The sequence below is a fragment of the Schistocerca nitens genome, chromosome 8 (genome assembly GCF_023898315.1).
Source record: "Schistocerca nitens isolate TAMUIC-IGC-003100 chromosome 8, iqSchNite1.1, whole genome shotgun sequence".
NCBI classification, from domain to species: Eukaryota; Metazoa; Arthropoda; class Insecta; order Orthoptera; family Acrididae; genus Schistocerca; species Schistocerca nitens.
The window spans coordinates 59,221,154-59,242,034 of NC_064621.1; the positions used below are offsets into that span (position 1 = coordinate 59,221,154).

At 44.1% G+C, this 20,881-nt stretch overlaps 1 protein-coding gene across 2 annotated transcripts in view; it reads left to right on the forward strand.

Moving 5' to 3' along the window:
* The window catches only part of LOC126198481 (trans-1,2-dihydrobenzene-1,2-diol dehydrogenase-like), a 115,444-nt gene that overhangs the window by 31,061 nt on the left and 63,502 nt on the right, over positions 1–20,881 (forward strand). For both annotated transcript variants that reach the window (XM_049934842.1, XM_049934841.1), the window contains exon 3: positions 5,695–5,986. In XM_049934842.1, the coding sequence (XP_049790799.1) occupies positions 5,695–5,986 (292 nt within the window). The remainder of the gene's footprint in view (positions 1–5,694; positions 5,987–20,881) is intronic.

A 20,881-nucleotide genomic window follows, 5' to 3' on the forward strand; every position in this document is an offset into this window, starting at 1 on the left:
TTATTGCCGGGATCATGTAGTGTGTTCACAGCAGAGCTCCTAGCCATTCACAGGGCCCTCCTCCTTGTTTCTCAGGCCTCCCTCTACAGTATTTTAATTTGTTCAGACTCCATGCACAGCGAGCAGGCTATCGGCCGATGCTACTCTCATCATCCTTCAGTCTCTTCTATCCATGACCTTCTCTCTGCCCTTGAGCGTTCCACCTGTTCAGTCATCTTTCTCTGGGTCCCAAGTCTTGTGGGCATCCCAGGGAATGAACTGGCTGACTGTTTGGCTAGAGAAGCAGATACTTACCTCCATTTCCTTTCATGATTCCAGCTGTGGATATGCAGATCTACACCAAATCTCTCTTTTCCTAAAAGTGGAATGACATCTGGAGCGCTACTGCTCATAGTAATAAACTCCGCACAATCAAGGAGTCTACTGCAGTTTGGTGCTTTTCCTTCCACTCCTCTCAGAAGGAGTCCACATTGGTCATACCCAGCTCACCCATTGTTTCCTCCTACGTTACGACCCACCCCCACAATGTGGAGCCGGAGTGATGATATCTCACATATTGGTGGAATGTCCCCCTCTTTCGACCCTTCATGTTAAGTATAGTCTTCCCGATTCCTTAAATTTAACATTAGCAGATGATCCACAGATGTTTGAACTGATCCTCAGTTTCCTCTGTGAAAGTGGTTTTTATTTCCAGATACTTTACTCTTGGAGCAGGGGCTGGTTAGTTGTGACCCCATGACTGCCCCCTTTTTTCCAGTTTTTAGATTTGGTCTCACCTTTTATGCCTTTACTGTGTGTGTTTAATGTTCATTATTTTATAATTTGACTCCTGTGACTGGATCCATTCACTTTTAGTGGACTCTCTTTCTTCTGTGACTAACTTTGGAATTGCGGGACTGATGACCTTGCCGCTTGGTCCCATAACCCCTCTCAATTAAGTAATTAATTAATCCAACTGTGGGAGACATCTTCAGAGGTACAACAGCTACTGCCACTAATAGAAGAGGAGGAGATTTAAGTTAGATAAAATATAGATGCTGACTTCGTGCCAACAGAATGACAGTTCATTATTTTCGTTCAAATATGGCATCACATGACATATGGTGGCGCCCTCAGTTTGCTCTATAAATGTGAGAGCCCCCCTCAAGCCTTAGTGGCAGGAGCTGTTTTACCTCAGTTGATGTCTCCCGCAATTGGAGACAAAACATCAGGAAGCTGTTTTATGCATTGACCATGGCCTCTCAGCCTGGAAATATTGACTGAAAAAACTTGAGTTTCATTCATAACTGGTGCTTAGACATCATGCAGTTTCAATTCATACGATTCATATCTGTTGTTGGAATAATGTGGGAATGAAATTTAAAAAAAAAAGAGTACCAGTAATGAGATTTGGTCCACAGACCTCATGTTTATGAAACTAAGTGCCTACTTGCTCAGCTGCAGAATCCTTGATTATTAGTGATCATACGAAACATGTGTAAAATGTTGAAATTCAGTTTTCTCCAAAATGGTTTAGAACTACATCCTGCTATTTACGTATTGCTGGTAGGCAATGAAAATCTCACACCTCGAGTTTTTAAATTTTTGCAGGAGGGGGTGGTGGCAGGAAGGGCACCCGGCCACCCTCTGCAACTAACACTGCCAAATCAATAGTAACATGGCCAACCACGTGTGACGTGGTACCAAGGCCCCAAGAAAGAAAGAAAAAGAAAAGTGATTTCTTAAAAAATAATATGAAGTGATACAGATAAGGTTGCTACTTGTGTAACTACTGTATGTAGTAGAATCCTAGTTGTTGACAGATTAGAGAAAGCCATGCACTTTCACATCTCTTTTTGATAGTTGTCCCCTACACAGCCTGTCAGTATGAAGCAAATCAGAGTGGGGGAAGTTCATACAGTCCCTTCATTAGAAACTGAATTGTTGAAGCTGTTGAAACAGTAAATAGAGACCTGTTGATTCACGTTTGCAATGGAATGGATTACCATTTTGATGTTCCTCAAGCTACATATGGTGCTCATGATGAGTGTATAGCATAGTGTCTGTGCAAACATAAAACTTTGAACCTTCTTCTATTCAGTGACATGCACAATATGTTTATCTTCCATAGTTTCTCTACAATAAACAACTGAAATCTGTTCTTACATTTGAATCACCCTGTATAAGTTAATTGTCCCCAGACTTTAGACGGTTTCTCTCATTTTCCCTTTCTTAGATCATGGTGGAAACTACTGTTACTAGTCGTGGTTCTCAGTCTTGTATGCTAAAACAAAATGCACGTTATTTGCAAGAATAAACTTGGACATTTGCCTTAAGTAATAAGAGTGGAATGGAATGTGCCAGTTGGCTGCAAAATTCATCAAATCAAGTCTTCAGGAGATGGAAACGAGAAATAATGGTTGCAAAGTGAAACTGGAATAATTATATGACTTTCTACTACTCAGCAACCTGATGTAAATGTCATGTATTGTAACTTACTTTGTATGTAGATTTTACTCTGAATAATACACTTTGACTGATCAGTGGGTACACAGTTTGACATTTATTGCATCTACATGTGAACTGTGGAATATCTCCCAGCATATAGACAGACCAAAGGCTGCAGGTGGTTAAGATGTACTTATTGTATGACCTGCCTGGTGTTGAAAACTGAAGACTAGTATTGTTTCCTTCAGTCAGTCAAAATTCTCAGTAACATCTAGCAAAATACTGGATCTACTAACTCATTACATTGCAGTCCAGATGTAGACAAAGGTTGCTCATTAGAAACTAAGCTTTAACCAATTCGCCTGACATTGTGTAGTAGTGTATTGCCCAAGAAAACAATTACAATAAACTGTTCCTTTGTACCTATTTAGAATAAGCAGTAAGTATTATGTTAGTATTGTGGCTCAGAAATAATTTAACAGTTAAATGGGAGTCTTAATTTCATATTTTGTGCACTGTTTGCGTGATGTTTATCAAAATGATGCTGCACTGGGACTAACATATGCTTAATAATGCTGTTGACCCCTAAACAATGCTGCCATTGTCCAAACTGGATAAAATGAGTGCTTTATAAAATTTTAACAAAACTTTTTGAAGCACACCTCAGGAACCTGTTACCAAGGAAATAGTGTACAGTGTTCCTTCTTGCAGGAAGTTGTTAGTTGCCTTATATATGGTAACCATGTAAGTTTATCATCAAAAAGAAGTCCTCCAAAATGGTACTGGTCCACTGCTTCCTGCATTTTGGAGAAATAGTTCTATACAGGGATGGGCAGACCATAATCTACAAAACTGCATGATGCTTGTTTTAGTTGGTGAGAAATTGTATCCATGGTTTTGCAGCCTTTTCTTATCTTCTATATAGCTGTCTGTAGTTGATGTTAGGCTGGACACTGAGTCACATCGACATTCCAGGTAATGAGTTGACTGACAAACTAGCCAAAGAAGCAATGGGAATTTAAATACTCAAAGTGATACTCAAACTGCTGTCTTAACGACACACGTTAGGTACCACATTCTGAAGAAATGTGAAGACAAATGGCAATATAGTACACAATTCAGTAAACTATAGTTGAGATGGCGTAAGAAGATCCTTGACAGCTTGCAGAAATCTTACCACTTTCAGCTGTGAAGTGCCAACAACTGCTGGCGAAATCAATAGCTGTCTATACTGCTGTGACAACACTGAGGCGTTGTCACAGAGACATTTACAAAATCACATTACTGTGCCTGATTGAAGTAGGTATGCATAGCTACCACACCCAGCCTCTGCGACTGTCAGGTATTAACTTATGCCGACTTGACTATAAAGATCATCAAACACTGTCTTGGACCACCTTGGCAGTGGACATACCAAAATAACTAATGAATTTCTACTAAGCCAAGAAGCAGCCCCACAATGCATCTGTATAGAAACACTGATTTACCATATCCTCAAAAATTATCCAGCTACCAAAGATCTGTCATGTCAAATAGACCTAGGACACCGTCTGTCAGATTACAGCAGATGATGAAACAGCTGTAAGCCGTGTGCTACACTTCCTAAAAAGTGTGGATATCACAGCAAAATTTCGAGGCAACATCATTGTATGTTGGCCTAATGGTGGAGGTGGGAGGGTGGACTTCTCCCTCCTGGTTTAGCCCCGAGGCGCCACCCAGTCTGTTCTTCTCATGAGAACCTACCACGGGTGACAAACCATCTCTATTTCTATTTCTGAATTACAATAGACTAGCTACATATACTTGGTTGCCATTTTAACTTTTACCATGAGATCTTAATTTTATTTTTGACAGCTGAATTTTAGTAGGGTAGTTACCCCTTCATGTACCTAGTGCAAAATATATGATACTCTTACTGCTGTTATTAAACAAAGAGAGGGAAAAGAAGGCTTGTACCTACATCTTCAGATGCCATGAGAGGATCAAGGGGCTAATAACCACATAGTTGAGTCCTTTTATATTTACAAACATCTCTTCCTCCTCCTCCATCTCCTCCCCCATACGGTTAATGCACTCTCTTCTGTACACAGTGTCATTGACTATAAACTAGTATACAGTATGTTTCAAAATTCCAGCTAGAGATTAAAAGCATTTGTATAGTGTTCTGGAGAGATAATCATTTTGTGTGTAAAGGTGTAATGTTTCCATACCATACGCCAGAAATCGGTAACTCCCACATGGGCGAAGGGGATACTGTAAGTTTTTGTAACTGGTAATTTTTAAATATGTAACCAATTAATGTGTTAACAATGCCCCGTGCTAACCACTGCGGTAGAACCAGAACAGAAAGCAGACTGCCTGTGGGGAAAACAACCCCCACCCCACCCCTCCCAACACGCGCATGCACACGCACACACATGAGACAGAGAGGGGGGGGGGGGGGGGGAGGTGAATACTGTGGATTGTGTTTGCCTTAGCACCTATTTATGCCTTACCACATTAATTAATTGATTACAAAATGTAATTACTGCTGCCCCCAACTGATGTGGAAGAGTTGAAAGCATTGTTTCACATTAATCATATCTGTGTAGTTAATACTGTGTGTTGTAAAGGGATACAAACCACGATCTCTTCCTTTTGTGGAAAATATGCTGGCAGTTGAAATATCACAACACACAAGGACCATCTCAAAGCTCATTCTTGCCTAGGCAATTTGCTGCTAAGTCTGGAAGGGGAATCAAGCAGCTGTTGACAGACTGAAGCTTCCAATTGGCCTGTGAGGCATGGCTGAATGGCATAATTGGTAGCTCACTGCCTGCTAAAGGTTCATCTTACAGTCTGGCAAATAGGTTTAATTTGTCACATATCACCCTCACACAATATATTCTACACTGTGTAAAAGGTTTTTTTCCCGTTATTTTAAATGTTTGTGCCAGAGGCTTGGAAGGTGTTTTTCTCCAGCATGGCTACCTATTTCAATCATTGCTTACATAGTTTCCTTGTACATATCCTTAGTATTTAGAAGGGGATTTTAGAAATATTGTGTATATTCTTTCATTGTATTGATTGTTCCAGTGTACTATGGTTTTAACTATTCATTTTGAGATTGACATTATCTTAAACATGAAAACTACTTCTTTACTTTAAATGGGAGAGATAATAGATTATTTATAATTTGTTTGACAAAAACTTTTTTCAATTTTGTGTCATTTGACCCATTTTAAATAGATATATCCAATAAAAATTCCTTTGTTGTTATTTTTGTAGATGTGATTTACATTGGAACCATCCAGTCACAGCATCTTGAAGTTGGAAAACTGATGTTGAATAATGGAAAGCCTATACTCTGTGAAAAGCCGTTGACTTTGAACTTAAAAGAAACAACTGAGTTGATATCATTAGCAAAGCGGAAAGGGTTATTTATGATGGAAGCAGTCTGGTCTCGTTTCTTCCCTGCATATAGCATGCTGAAGAAAGAAATAGAATCAGGTAGCATAGGTGAAGTCATTCAAGTGATGGCAAATTTTGGGTTTCCTATAGAAGACTTGGAGCGTATAAGGTAGACACAGAACTTTATTTTACCCGTTCTAATTAAATCATGTGCTTTAATTAGTATCTGATAATATCTTTTATTGTTTTTATAAGGCTTATGTTTCTAGGGATGGCAGCTTCTATGCTATCATTAGTTGCTTAGATTTGGGATAAAGCATGGAATGGCTAACATTCATGCAAGTTTCCTACCAGCTGTTTCTAATTTGGGTTGAAGACATTGTTGGCATTCAGCCATTCTGGATCAGACACTCCCATACCTTTTGATCTCTGTGAGGTATTTAATTTTTTCTTATTTCCCTTACTTGGAAGGCCTTCTCTATTTGTCATCCGAGTATAGCCTCTAAAGCAGATAGAGGCTTCCAAGAGAAAAACACACACGAGGGGAAAGTAAGTTTGCAAATGACCTGGAACCATCCAGCCCTAACTATAAATACATTAAATATGCCGATGATACAAATATACGTATCAAAGGAAAGACCCCAGAAGAGTTCCAAAATGTATGTATCAGAATGGTTCGCAATGAACAACTTAATAATAAACACACATAAAACAAACACTATGCATCTACACACGGTGCAGAATAAACAGCCTTTAACTGCAACCATAGAACTGTCAGGCAAAAGACTTGAAATTGTAAATAGCACCAAATTTTTGGGAGTTTGGATCCAAGATGACCTAAGATGGCAGAAACACATACAACACCTATGTAGTAAATTAAATGCTATTTGCTGTAGTATAAAAATTCTTGCTGGATGCACATCTATGCAAGCCATAAGAAATGTGTACTATGCCCAAGCAGAATCACTACTAAGATATGGTTTAATTTTCTGGGGAAATTCACCACCCAGCAAAAGCTGTTTTATTGCACAAAAAAGAATTATAAGAGCCATGGAAGGCTCAGCACCTCGATCTTCATGCAAACCCTCATTTAAAAAGCTTCATATTCTTCCATTACCATGCCTATATATCCTAGAAACAATAATGTTTATAAGGAAAATCGTAGATGAAAATAGCAAGAGTGCTCCAAAAAACCAAAATATCCATTCATACAACATAAGGAATAATCAAGATTTACATATGCAGTTTTCACATACAACACTAAAACAAAAAGGACCCTTGCAAACAGGAAAAAAACTGTATAACAAACTACCTAAAGAAATTAAGGCAATAACTGGCATGCATAAATTCAAAACTGCAGTGAGTGACTACTTGCTACAGAATTGCTACTATAGTGTTGATGAATTTTTATCTACAATTTAAATATGTGAAAAATTTAGTTTATACAATTAAGGCCAAAATGTGTACATGTAGATTTATCAGTGTATTATATGTGGTCTATTACATATATGTGTGTGTCTGTATAATCAAGGCCAAAGGTATGAAATGTGTGCGTGTAAAATTTATTTGTGTATTTGTGAAACGTTATTCCCATATGTTATATTGCTATATACTGAAAACCATACAACAGTTTTTCTGTTACACTTTATTGCAAATTATTTGACTTGTCCTATATCATTATGTACCCCTGTACAGTGTATGATTCGCAGGACCAATAAATATACAATACAATACATTACAACAGAAATAAACAAATATGATACAGAAAAATTGAGAAAATGAAGGTAAAAAGTATAAACAGGGGAGAAGAAACTACGTATTATAGAGGTATGTGGGGAAAACCCAGGTAATCACTACTTCAAAACTTCCTGTATGGGAACTTGGTTATTAGTACATACTTACTTCCCAATAACTACCTTGGTCTAGGTTAAATGAAGCTTTGCTATAGCCGTATGTCTTGGTGTCACAGCCTCAGTCCTTTCTGCCTTGTTCCTGTCATTATTTTCCCACTGTTTTGCATTTATGCATTTGATTCACCCATCCTCCATATGTTGAGTCTTCTAGTGTCATATATTGTCTTTTATTGAGAATCTCCTTCAGTGTCAATTTTTTGATTCTAGTGTGAAGTTTCTTTAGTTATCCATTCTTCTTTTCCATCTTGCAGTTCATTGTGTTTGACTTGTTAATTGCTCCCATTGCCCTTTTTTAGTTTAGAGTGGTGACATCCGTTGGTGTCTTACATTACTTACCATGTGACTTGAAGACCTACACAACTTACCTCAGTTGTCTGTGAACAATACCATTTATACATAAGGTCACAACTCAAATTGCCAGGGTGCCTTGAAACACATTCATAGCAATAATTTAAATTTTAGTGAGTTTGCAGCAATATAACTGTTATGTCAGGGCATTTAAATCCAGTCACCCTGCTGTCCATTGCTTGTGTTAATACCAACCTTTAACTTGACTCAGTACTCTTGTTTTGTTTATTACTGCACAACAGGCATAACATTTATTTTCATTGAAAAGTTCTCCACTTGTTCTAGGGCACAGGATACACAATGTTGAACTTTGGTAACATACTTTGTAACAGAACTAGTTCAAATTTACCTTTCATATTCAGTTTCACTTCTTCCTCTTCTCCCAACGATATAAACATACTATACTGACTGTGCCAAAGAGTTACAAGCTGCAAAGTTGTTTGATATAGATACAGAACTTTGAATATATATAAAATGTGTGTTTCCATTAGATGTGTCTCGATTGCATCAATTGCAAATTTATATTGTTTTAGAAAAATAAATGAATTAAGTGTTTAGCTAAAATACGTTTTATGGAAATACATGCAAGAGCTTCTGGAAAAAGAAAGTTAAGATGACTCACAATATACATGACATGGAATGCTCATGTGGCATGTGTTACTGATACTTGTGTACCAGGAAAAAGTTGCATACGGGTGAATAAAACTACCACTATTGCTCCTATTCCTGCTGCTGCTGCTGCTGCTGCTGCTGCTGCTGTAGTAAATGACAGTAAAATTCAACAATATGTGAAAAGTGAAGTTTGTTTTTTCTATTTTTAAAAAATATCAACCATTGTTTTAAGAAGCTTAATATGGGACAATATACCAGCTCCACATTTTGTCGTATGTCAAAAATGTGACATTTTAATGCAATGACATGACATAAGGTTTTTAAGAAAGAGCAAATTCAAAAGTTTTTTTTTTATTATTTTTTCTCCTGGCTTAAATTTTAAGGTAAATTATATATTTTCTATGTTGTTTAAAATTCAGTTTATAGATAGTTGTAGAAATGAACAAAAATGCTGTTGTAACAACAAAAGTCTAGGATAGAAACAGTAAACAAAATTTAGAAAGTCGGCTAGTCATCTGTAGCTGATTCACTGGCATGTAGGTGCATGTAACAGCACAGAGATTGCAGGTCTTCAAGCTACTCCCTTTTTCTAGTGTAATTGCAAACACGTACACACACGCGCACTCAGCAGCCCAGAACTGCCGTAACATTTACTATACTGAAAGCAATTATAATCGCAATACAGAAGTAAAAATACACTCCTGGAAATGGAAGAAAGAACACATTGACACCGGTGTGTCAGACCCACCATACTTGCTCCGGACACTGCGAGAGGGCTGTACAAGCAATGATCACACGCACGGCACAGCGGACACACCAGGAACCGCGGTGTTGGCCGTCGAATGGCGCTAGCTGCGCAGCATTTGTGCACCGCCGCCGTCAGTGTCAGCCAGTTTGCCGTGGCATACGGAGCTCCATCGCAGTCTTTAACACTGGTAGCATGCCGCGACAGCGTGGACGTGAACCGTATGTGCAGTTGACGGACTTTGAGCGAGGGCGTATAGTGGGCATGCGGGAGGCCGGGTGGACGTACTGCCGAATTGCTCAACACGTGCGGCGTGAGGTCTCCACAGTACATCGATGTTGTCGCCAGTGGTCGGCAGAAGGTGCACGTGCCCGTCGACCTGGGACCGGACCGCAGCGACGCACGGATGCACGCCAAGACCGTAGGATCCTACGCAGTGCCGTAGGGGACCGCACCGCCACTTCCCAGCAAATTAGGGACACCGTTGCTCCTGGGGTATCGGCGAGGACCATTCGCAACCGTCTCCTTGAAGCTGGGCTACGGTCCCGCACACCGTTAGGCCGTCTTCCGCTCACGCCCCAACATCGTGCAGCCCGCCTCCAGTGGTGTCGCGACAGGCGTGAATGGAGGGACGAATGGAGACGTGTCGTCTTCAGCGATGAGAGTCGCTTCTGCCTTGGTGCCAATGATGGTCGTATGCGTGTTTGGCGCCGTGCAGGTGAGCGCCACAATCAGGACTGCATATGACCGAGGCACACAGGACCAACACCCGGCATCATGGTGTGGGGAGCGATCTCCTACACTGGCCGTACACCACTGGTGATCGTCGAGGGGGCACTGAATAGTGCACGGTACATCCAAACCGTCATCGAACCCATCGTTCTACCATTCCTAGACCGGCAAGGGAACTTGCTGTTCCAACAGGACAATGCACGTCCGCATGTATCCCGTGCCACCCAACGTGCTCTAGAAGGTGTAAGTCAACTACCCTGGCCAGCAAGATCTCAGGATCTGTCCCCCATTGAGCATGTTTGGGACTGGATGAAGCGTCGTCTCACGCGGTCTGCACGTCCAGCACGAACGCTGGTCCAACTGAGGCGCCAGGTGGAAATGGCATGGCAAGCCGTTCCACAGGACTACATCCAGCATCTCTACGATTGTCTCCATGGGAGAATAGCAGCCTGCATTGCTGCGAAAGGTGGATATACACTGTACTAGTGCCGACATTGTGCATGCTCTGTTGCCTGTGTCTATGTGCCTGTGGTTCTGTCAGTGTGATCATGTGATGTATCTGACCCCAGGAATGTGTCAATAAAGTTTCCCCTTCCTGGGACAATGAATTCACAGTGTTCTTATTTCAATTTCCAGGAGTGTAATTTCCATATAGAGAAAAAACATCATCATTTAAGATGTGTTTAATGCGTGCTCTACTTAAAGTAAATGAACATTTTTACAAACAGAGAGCTCCTTAAAAGAAGGGGTGAGAAGAGAAGCCTGGGGAAGTCGGTTTTCAGACTTGCTATCTGATGAGGCATGAGGGACTCCTGAATACAACAATGCAATAATAGAGGGATTTGTTAGTGGAAAGAAATCTAAAGGAAGACCACAAGTAAGGCAGATAGGCCAAATTTTGAAATATGTGGGATGTAGGACCTATGGAGGAAACTGGAAAGATGTGTGGAGTGGAGATCTGGTGACATCAGTCCTCAAATTAATCACTACACAGAAAGATGATAGACTGTGCATCGTAGTCTAGGGTTTAGAGTGCAATTTTATATTTTTTTGCAACAGGTTAAAATAAGGTTATGTGCAGGCATGAGGTTGGAAATTGAATTCCCCAGGAATTCAGAAACTAAGTACAGGAATGTTTCAGTAGACACTCCTATACTCATCAGAGTATTTGGAATTGTGGATGTAAATTACACTTAACTCCAATCTTCATATTAAACAGATTTTTACTATGCATTTGTATAAATATATCACAATGTTCTGTTAATATTACATAATGCTTTGTTTGGAGTTCTGTTGTTTGTCGTCATCATCGTTGTCGTCATCATCTACGGTCTGAATGGTGGTTTTATGCAAGCTCTCTACCTCTCCCCACAAGGGGCTCACCACTCTTGGGGGAGTTCAGGCTTGGCTACCACAAGGTGCTAGCCTTTGCAGAACCTCTTCCCTTCCCATGCTGCCTGTCTCTACTCCTTGTATTCTTTTCCCCTCCCTTGGAGTTGGGGAAAATGTCTTGGATATTTTTGGGAATACATGTTACAGTTTCAATAGCCCAGCATTGGTATAGTCCCTCATCTGCTTTTCTTGCTTTCTTCGTTCTCCATCGCCTCCCCTTCAGTGTTTGACATTTCTCTTTGTTTCTTCTCCCTCCCTGTGCACACCTGAAGGCTGGCTCATGCATTTGACACCAGTCGCAGGTCAACAGGTATGGTTCGCACACACCCTTGGTACAGGCCAGACCCAGGGAAGGGTGACTGCTGGAGCTGTTACCTTCCCAATTGTCGATTGGCCCCTCTCTCAGGAGTTTGGGAGATGTGACCTGAGGTGTGAACAATCACCTAAGGTGGTTGAGCCCTCTTTGAGAGCGCCCCACCCCCTACCCCCGCCAGTTGGAATGAGTGCCCCGTCGGACACTGGCAATCGTGGGGGATTTTTTGACAATGAGCCAATCACCATCTCAGTCTATGTCTTGTAATGTAAACGGAATGAGGCTGAAGATTCAAAGACTCTCCTAGCTGCATTCCTAGCGGTATTATGTTCCAGAGGTGGTCAGTCCTTCACTACTGTTAATCTGTGTATTATTTATGAAGGTGGTGATGCAGTTGCAGGCCCTGTGAAATCCTGTTCTCGCTTCTGGAGACCAATTGCTTCTGGAGACCAAATGTGATTTTCAAGTCCAACATCTGTTGCAGCTTCACTCTTCCACGGCTGTCCTGTTAGTGTTGAGGCCCATTGAAAGCTGAATTCTTCGTGTGCTGTTATTTACACTAGGCTGCTCGATGGTCTGACCAAAGCGGAAATTTAAACTTACCTGTCTGATCAGGGCATCATTGCAATCCATTAGATGATGAATAAGGTAGATGCATCCTTAGTGCCGTCACTCACTCTTTTTCCCACATTTGATAGAGTAGTGCTTCCATCAAAGATCAAAGCAGGCTATGAAGTTATCACTGTCCGGACTTGACGTGCTGTCCAGCCTGCTCCAGAGATTGCCCATATATCTCAATGTGTGGGCCATCCGGGAGATCTGGGTGAAGGAAAAGTGCCTTACCCGGTCACTCGGAAGTTATTAGCTGGTCGGAAACCCTGTGTTTTACCATCCAGGACTTACAGTACTATTCTTGCTACATATCACTCCACGAAGGACATGACCATGCATTTAACACAATGGTTGAAAAGTTGCTCATTGTCGTGGTAGCATCCCCATCTCCTTCTCCTCCTCCAGCTGCGCAACAAGCCACCAAATTTTTGCCTCACAGCAAAATCACCTGCTACACAACTGGCAGGCCGGAAAGGACAGAAGAAATACTCCATCGAAGACTTTTTACGTCCCTCCAGCTAGCAAACAACTAAATCATTATCTGCCAGCCACAAAGGCTGCAAGAAATCAAACAAGGGCAAACTGTCTTCTCCTTCACCAACTCGAAGATCCTTTTCAACAATGTCGCCATGTGATACCCTCACCCAGTTGGCCTCTGTGTTGCCATTATGCACCAACAACCATTTCCTGCCCTGGACTCCGCAGACCAACCAAAGGAGAACTGTGATGCCTCTGTAGATCTCATGGAACAGGATCTTCCAGCCTCTGCTCCCTGTAGCAGAGAATCTTCGAAGGCAGGCACTTAGCACCTGTCAAGATGATACCCCTTCCTTTTCTCCCTCCTCCTCTTTCCTTGTTGTGACTCTTCTCCAATGGAACATTCGTGGCCTTCAGTACAATAAGGAGGAATTACAGCTGCTCTTGGAATCGCAAAATCCACTTGTTCTCTGCCTCCAAGAAACAAAATTGTATCCTCCCAACTGCTTTGATCTCTCACATTTCTTTCTGGTCCGCTTTGACCTTCCACCCGAGGATGGAATTCCATCTCATTTGGTATGACATTCATAGTCAAACATTCTCCCTGAACACCTGGCTGCAATCTCTTGCAGTCCACATTGTCCTTCCCACTTCACCAATTCCCTTTGTACCATTTAAATTTTTCTGTCATTTGGTGTTACCAGGGCAGACTTCTTCCAGCTTGTTGGGCAACTCCCTGACCCCTTCTTGGTGCTCAGTGACTTAAATGTGCACCTTCCCCCCTCTGGGGCTCTCCCAGAACCTGTCAGCGAGATGCCCTCTTGGCTGACCTTCTCAATCAACTCGACCTCATCTGCCTTAACACTGGAACACCCATGTTCCCGTTCAGACTCCTTGCACACCTATTTCTTTTTGGGCCTCTCCTTCTGCGCTGCCCAGCTTGCCCATCATCTTGAGAGGTCCATTCCCTCTGATACATACTCGAGAGATCTTTTCCTGTGTGCTATCAGTTTGCTGAATCCTACCCACTTATGTGCAAACCCAAATGGCAGCTTTTCAAGGCCAATTGGAGGCTTTGCTCCTCTCTGGCCACCTGCGACAAACAACTTTCCCCCATTTGTGATGATCAGTTAGAATACCTTACCAGCTAGAATACCTTACCTTACTGCCACAGAACATTCCATTCCCTGCACTTCACCTTTACCACACCATATCCCGTCTCTTGGTGGACTGAGGCATGCCGTGACACAGTTCGCACATGGAGACATGCTCTCTGCATTTTTAACCATTGTTCTATGATGGCGAACTGTATTTGTTGTAAACAGTTGTGTGTGCAGTGTTGTCATGTTTTTCAGGATAGCAAAAAAGCTAGCTGGATTTCATTTACTAGTTCGTTTAACAGTTCCACTTGTGTCATGTGGGTCAACCTCCAACGACTCACTGGGATCGAGATCCATTCCCCAATTGCCGACCTGACTGTAGTGGACGATGTGGACCCTACTGCTATTTCCAACACCTCGGGCCGCTATTTTGCAGAGATTTCGAGCTCCACCCACTATCACCCTGTCTTCCTCCATCGAAAATGAGCGGAGGCAGCTTGGGCGATACGCTTCTCTTCTCAGAATTGTGAGTGCTGCTACGACACTTTTACTATGAGGGAGCTAGATAATTTTCTTACTTCATGCCAATCCTCCACCCCAGTCTCGGATGATGCTCACGCTCACGTGTTGTAGCACCATTCTATTGCAGGCAAGCACTTTCTCCTTCATACGTACAGTCGCATCTGGGAAGAGGGCACGCTCCCCAGACTCTGGCATGAAGCCACTGTCATACCCATACGTAAGCCCGGTAAGAACAAACACCTTCCTTCTAGATGTCGCCCCATAGTCTCATCAGCTGTGTTCGCAAAGTGATGGAACATACGATTCATGCCCGGCTGATATGGTGGCTCAAGTCTTGCAGTTTACTAACCACTGCACAGTGTGGATTTTGAGAGTGCTGTTCTGAAGTTGACCATCACATCACTTCGTCAACCCATGTCATTAAAGGTTTTCTGCGGAAATACCAGACTGTGGCTGTGCGTTTTGATTTGCAGAAAGCCTGTGACACCTGCTGGAGGTGTGGTACCCTCCATACTCTGTACACGTGGGGCTTCCGAGGCCGCCTGCCCTGTTTCCATCAGGAATTTTTAAAAGACTGAGTTTTCAAGGTACGTGTGTGTTCTGCCTTGTTGGACTGCTTTATCTGTGGAAACAGTGTGCCTCAGGGTTCTGTCCCGAGCATCGTTGTCTTTGCTGTCACTATATTAACCCTATTATGGCCTGTCTCCCACCGGGCACCTCTCGCCCCCTTTCCCCTTGATGATTGTGCTGTCTATTGCAGTTCTCCATGGACTTGTCTTCAGTGTTGTCTTGATCGTCTTTACTTGTGAAGCATCGACAATGGCTTTTGCTTTTCCACTGACAAAATCATTTTGTATGAATTTCTGGTCGCACAAAGGATTTCTCTTCCACCGTCTTTATGTCTTGGGCTTATTACTCTTCTGTTCCTTGAAACTTTGAAATTCCAGGAGCTCATGCTTGATAGGAAACTTTCTTGGTCCTCTCTCATGTCTTACCTGGTCGCCTGCTGTACCAGTCCCTCCATGGTGTAGATGACCTCTGTGGTTCTTCCTGTGGAGCAGATTGGATCACCCTCCTCCGTTTCTACTGGTACCTTGTCCTTTCGAAACTAGATTATGGGTTTTTTGTTATGCATCTACATGTCCATCCATCTTCCACAGTCTCAGTACAATCTACCATCATGGTATCCATTTGCCACTGGCAACTTTTACACTATCCCAGTACAGAGCCTGTATCCAGAAGCCGCCAAACTATTGCCATCATACCAATGTGATGTTCTCCTCAGCAGTTATGCGTGCCATTTCTCTGCGATGCCTGGCCACTCATCCTGTGCCGCCTCCTTCAATGACTCCCTTGACTGCCAGTCTGGGGTGTGTCCATCTTCTCTGATACCTCCTGCAGTTCGCTTTCAGCTATTGCTCCGGCAACTTAACTTCACACTTCCTGCAATTCGCCTGATCGATGTGAACCCTTCACCACCTTGGCTTTCCCCCCAGCAGGTCCGGGGGTTAGGAAGGAATACCTCGGGCCAATTCTATCATACGAGGCTACTAAAAGGAGTTTCACATGTTTCGACCTTTATGTGATGGTCCCCTGTGGGGTTTGACCTACATTCTTCAAAATTTTCCCAAAGAGAGAGCCAATTGGGGAAGGGTGCCGTACAAGGTTCATTGTGTCCATCATGCATTGAGATCTTTAGCCCACTTTCTCATTGTTGCATTGCAGTCCTGCCCATTCTCCATCTCTTGGGTGAGGACACCTTCCTGGCTGCGTTTTCCACCATGCACCGTGCAGTGCCGATTTCTACGTCGACGATGACCGTGGACTTCTTTGCACCTGATATCCAGCACGGTAGCCAGTCCGTTGTGCTGGGGCTGCCATGTACCCTGTTGGTTGTAGCCCCCTGACCACACAGGGATCTCTGCTGATGCCTGAGCCGTTAACTCCCAACATATGCCAAGGGCTAGATGCCCATCCCCCTGGGGCATCAGGACTCCCCGCAATGGCCATCCTGCCAGGTGGCCTTTGCTGCAACTGGATGGTGCCCGTGGGGAGGGCCCCTGGTCGGAGTGGGTGGCATCATGGCGGATGACATGATAAAGCATAGTCCATCATCTCTTGCTGGTGGTGAAACACCAGCAGTCTCTAAATGATCACAAGCTCAATTCAACGCACAGAAGTACGACCCCAAATCGTTCCCCTTCCTGGCCACGCCATGGGAGGAACGTCAGGCTAAGAATGACAGCAGATGTTATTCGCCCCGGTAACTTGTATGTTTGAGAGCTGATGGGGAATCTTTCTTGATGATGAAGCCTCAGTTTTTTGTTGAGCAGTTAGAGAACAAGTTTGGGGAGGTGGAGGGCTTTTCCAGAATGAGATCTTGGTCAGTCTTGATCAAAACAGCATCCTCTGCCCAGTCACAGGAGTTACTCACTTGTGACAAGCTAGGGTATGTTTCTGTAACCATCACGCCCCAAAAGAGCTTAAATATTGTCTAGGGTATCATATTTCACAGAGACCTTCTTTTGCAGTCTGACGATGAGCTGCACACCAATTTAGAGCGGTGAGGTGTACATTTCGTCCGGCGTGACAACCAGAGTCTGAAGGATAATCAGGTTACCACCGGTACCTTCATCTTGTACTTTCAGGGTGATACATTGCCCGAGAAGGTCAATGTGATGGTCTACCGGTGTGATGTAAAGCCCTATATCCCTCCCCCGATGCGGTGCTTTAAGTGCTGGAAGTTCGGCCATATGTCTTCCCAGTGTACTTCCAGTGTCACGTGCCGAGATTCCGAACGCCCATCTCATCCCAATACTCCATGTGCCCCGCCTCCCATCTGTGTCAACTGCGCAGAGCACCATTCGCCTTGCTCGCCTGAGTCCAGGATTCTCCAGAAAGAAAGGAAAATGATGGAGTACAAGACCCTAGACAGACTGACCTGCACTGAGGCTAAGAGAAAATTTGAATGCCTGCATCCTGTGTCTGACATTGTCTTATGCTGCTGCCACAACAGTTCTGGCACCTTCAGCTCTGCCAACCCAGGTCACCTCTCAGAGTCAAAAGACTACATCTGCCCCCTTGATGGTGGGGGCATTTCTCTTCCTGTTGCTCCTGCACCACCTACTTTAGTAGCAATACCCCCCCACCCCACCAACCATCAGGGACATCCGTCCCCACTTCTAAGCCGGAAGAAGTGTAAGTCTTCTTCGGCTTCTCTCACTAGGAAGGGGTCCCTTGGGTCACTCCCTTTCCCAGGTTTCTTCTAGTGGAAAAGACGACACCCACCAGTGGCTGAAGAGTCCAAAAGCAGCCGGTCATATGGCTTCACACTCGTCCTCAGTCCTGGAGACTGAGCCAGTGAAGTCTTCCCAGCCAGGGAAACCCAAGGAGCAGTGAGAGAAATCCAAAAACAAAACTCCTAAGACCAAGGAAATTGCGGTGGCTCCTACACCACCGCTACCTACAAGCTCTGTGGCTGAGGATGGGATGGAGATTTTGGCATCTGCTGAGGATCTAGATCCCAGCAGAACCTCAGACACAATGGATATAGACTGCTCAGGAAATAAATCGGTGGAAGCAGGTGACTCTGAGGTGTAAACAGCCTCATTCAATGTTCCATGCCTTCCCAGCCTCACGATGTCATCCTCCAGTGGAATTGTGGCAGTTTTTCCACGGCAACTGTTAAGCTTGACACCTGCTATCTGATTTGCTCTCCAGGAAACCTGGTTCCCAGCAATGCGGACCCCTACCCTCGACGGCTATAAGGGATATTCCACGAACTGTAGCGACTATAATCGAGTGTCAGGTGGAGTTCGCGTTTTTGTCCTAAACTCAGTCTGTAATGGACATGTGCCCCTTCAAACCACTCTTGAAGCTGTGGCTGTCAGAATAAGGACGACGCAGGAAATAACTGTCTGCAATGTATATCTTCCTCCAGATGGTGCAGTACCCCTGAATGTATTAGCAGCACTGATTGATCAACTCGCTAAACCTTTCCTACTTTTGGGAGATTTTAATGCCCATAACCCCTTGTGGGGTGGTACCATGCTTACTGGCTGAGGCAGAGATGTCAAAACTTTACTGACGCAATTCAACCTATGCCTCTTAAATACTGGGGCCACCACACATTTCAGTGTCGCTCATGGTAGTTACTCGGCCATTGGTTTATCAATTTTCAGCCTAGGACTTCTCCCATCTATCTACTGGAGAGCACATGACGACCTGTGTGGTAGTGACCACTTCCCCATCTTCCTGCCACTGCCCCAGCATCAGGCACATGGAAGCCTGCTCAGATGGACTTTGAACAAGGCGGACTGGGGAACTTTCACCTCTGCTATCACCGCTGAATCTCCCCCACGCGGTAACATCGATGTGATGGTTGAGCGGGTGACTAGCACAATTGTTTCTGTGGCAGAAAATGTGATCCCTCACTCTTTAGGGTGCCTGAGGTGTAAGGCAATCCCTTGGTGATCGCCAGAAGTCACTGAAGCAATAAAGGAGCGTTGGCGAGCTCTACAGCAGCATAAGTGACACCCTTTCCTGGAGCACCTCATAGCTTTTAAACGGCTCCATGCCCGTGTTTGCTACCTTATCAAACAACGGAAGAAGGAGTGTTGGGAGAGATACGTCTCCACCATTGGGTGCCACACGTCACCTTCCCAAGTCTGGGCAAAGATCAAACATCTTTTCAGGTACCAGGTCCCAACATCTGTCCCCAGTGTTACCATAAATGGTGAGTTATGTACCGACGCAAACGCAATTGCCGAGCACTTTGCTCAAGCCTCTGTGTCGGAGAATTACCGCTCCCCCTCCCCCTCCCTCCCAGCATTTTTCACACTCAAACAGCAGCTGGAAAGGAACATCCTCTCATTCACTACACGCTACAGTGAATCCTTTAATGCCCCATTTACAGAGTGGGAGCTCCTCAGTGCCCTTGCACATTGCCCTGACACAGCTCCTGGGCCTGACTGCATCCACACTCAGATGATTAAACATCTCTCATCTGACTACAAGCGACATCTCCTCGTCATCTTCAACTGGATCTAGTGCGATGGTGTCTTTCCATTGCAATGGCATGAGAGCACCATCATTCTGGTGCTCAAACCCGGTAAAACTGCTTGACATGGATAGCTGTCAGCCCATCAGCCTCACCAACATTCTTTGTAAGCTGCTGGAACGTCTGGTATGTCGGCGGTTAGGTTGGGTCCTGGAATCCCATGGCTTGCTGGCTCCATGTCAGGGCTGCCGCCAGGGTTGCTCTACCACTGATAATCTTGTGTCCATAGAGTCTGCCATCCGAACAGCCTTTTCCAGATGGCAACATCTGATTGCGGTCTTTTTTTGCTTATGTAAAGCATACAACACGACTTTGTAACATCATATCCTTGCCACATTGTATGAGTGAGGTCTCCAGGGACCACTCCTGATTTTTATCCAAAACTTCCTGTTACTCCATACTTTCCATGTCAAGTTGGTGATTCCCATAGTTCCATCCATATCCAGGAGAATGGAGTCCTGGAGGGCTCTGTATTGAGTGTGTGTCTATTTTTAGTGGCCATTAACGGTCTAGCAGCTTCTGTTGGGCTCTCCGTCTCACATTCTCTGTATGCAGAGAACTTCTGCATTTCGTACTGCTACTCCAGGACTGTTGTTGCTGAGCGGCACCTCCAGGGAGCCATCCATAGGGCACAGTCATGGGCTCTAGCCCACGGCTTCCAGTTTTCAGCAGCAAAGTCGTGTCTCATGCACTTCTGTCAGCGTCGTACTGTTCATCCGGAACCCAGAATTTACCTTAATGATGATCCACTCACTGTAGTGGTGACATATCAATTCCTAGGACTGGTTTTCGACACTCAATTGTCTTGGCTCCCTCATCTTCATCAGCTTAAGCAGAAGTGCTGGCAGCACCTCAATGCCCTCTGTTGCTTGAGCAACACCAATTGGGATGCAGATCGCTGTACACTGCTGCAGCTCTACAGAGCCCTTGTCCAATCCCGAGTTGACTATGGGAGTGTGGTTTATGGATTGGCAGTGCCTTCAGCATTGCATTTACTCGGCCCTGTGCACCACTGTGGGGTTCGATTAGCGACAGGATGTTTTAGGACGAGTCTGGTGACCAGCATACTGATGGAGGCTGGTGTACATCCACTGCAAATCAGGCGTATGCAACTGCTCGCCAGTTATGCAGCACACATTCATAGTTCCCCTGAGCTTCCAAATTACTGTCTCCTTTTCCGCCCACGGCAGTCCATCTCCCGCATCGGCGGCCCAGATCAGGGCTAATGATTGATTGCGG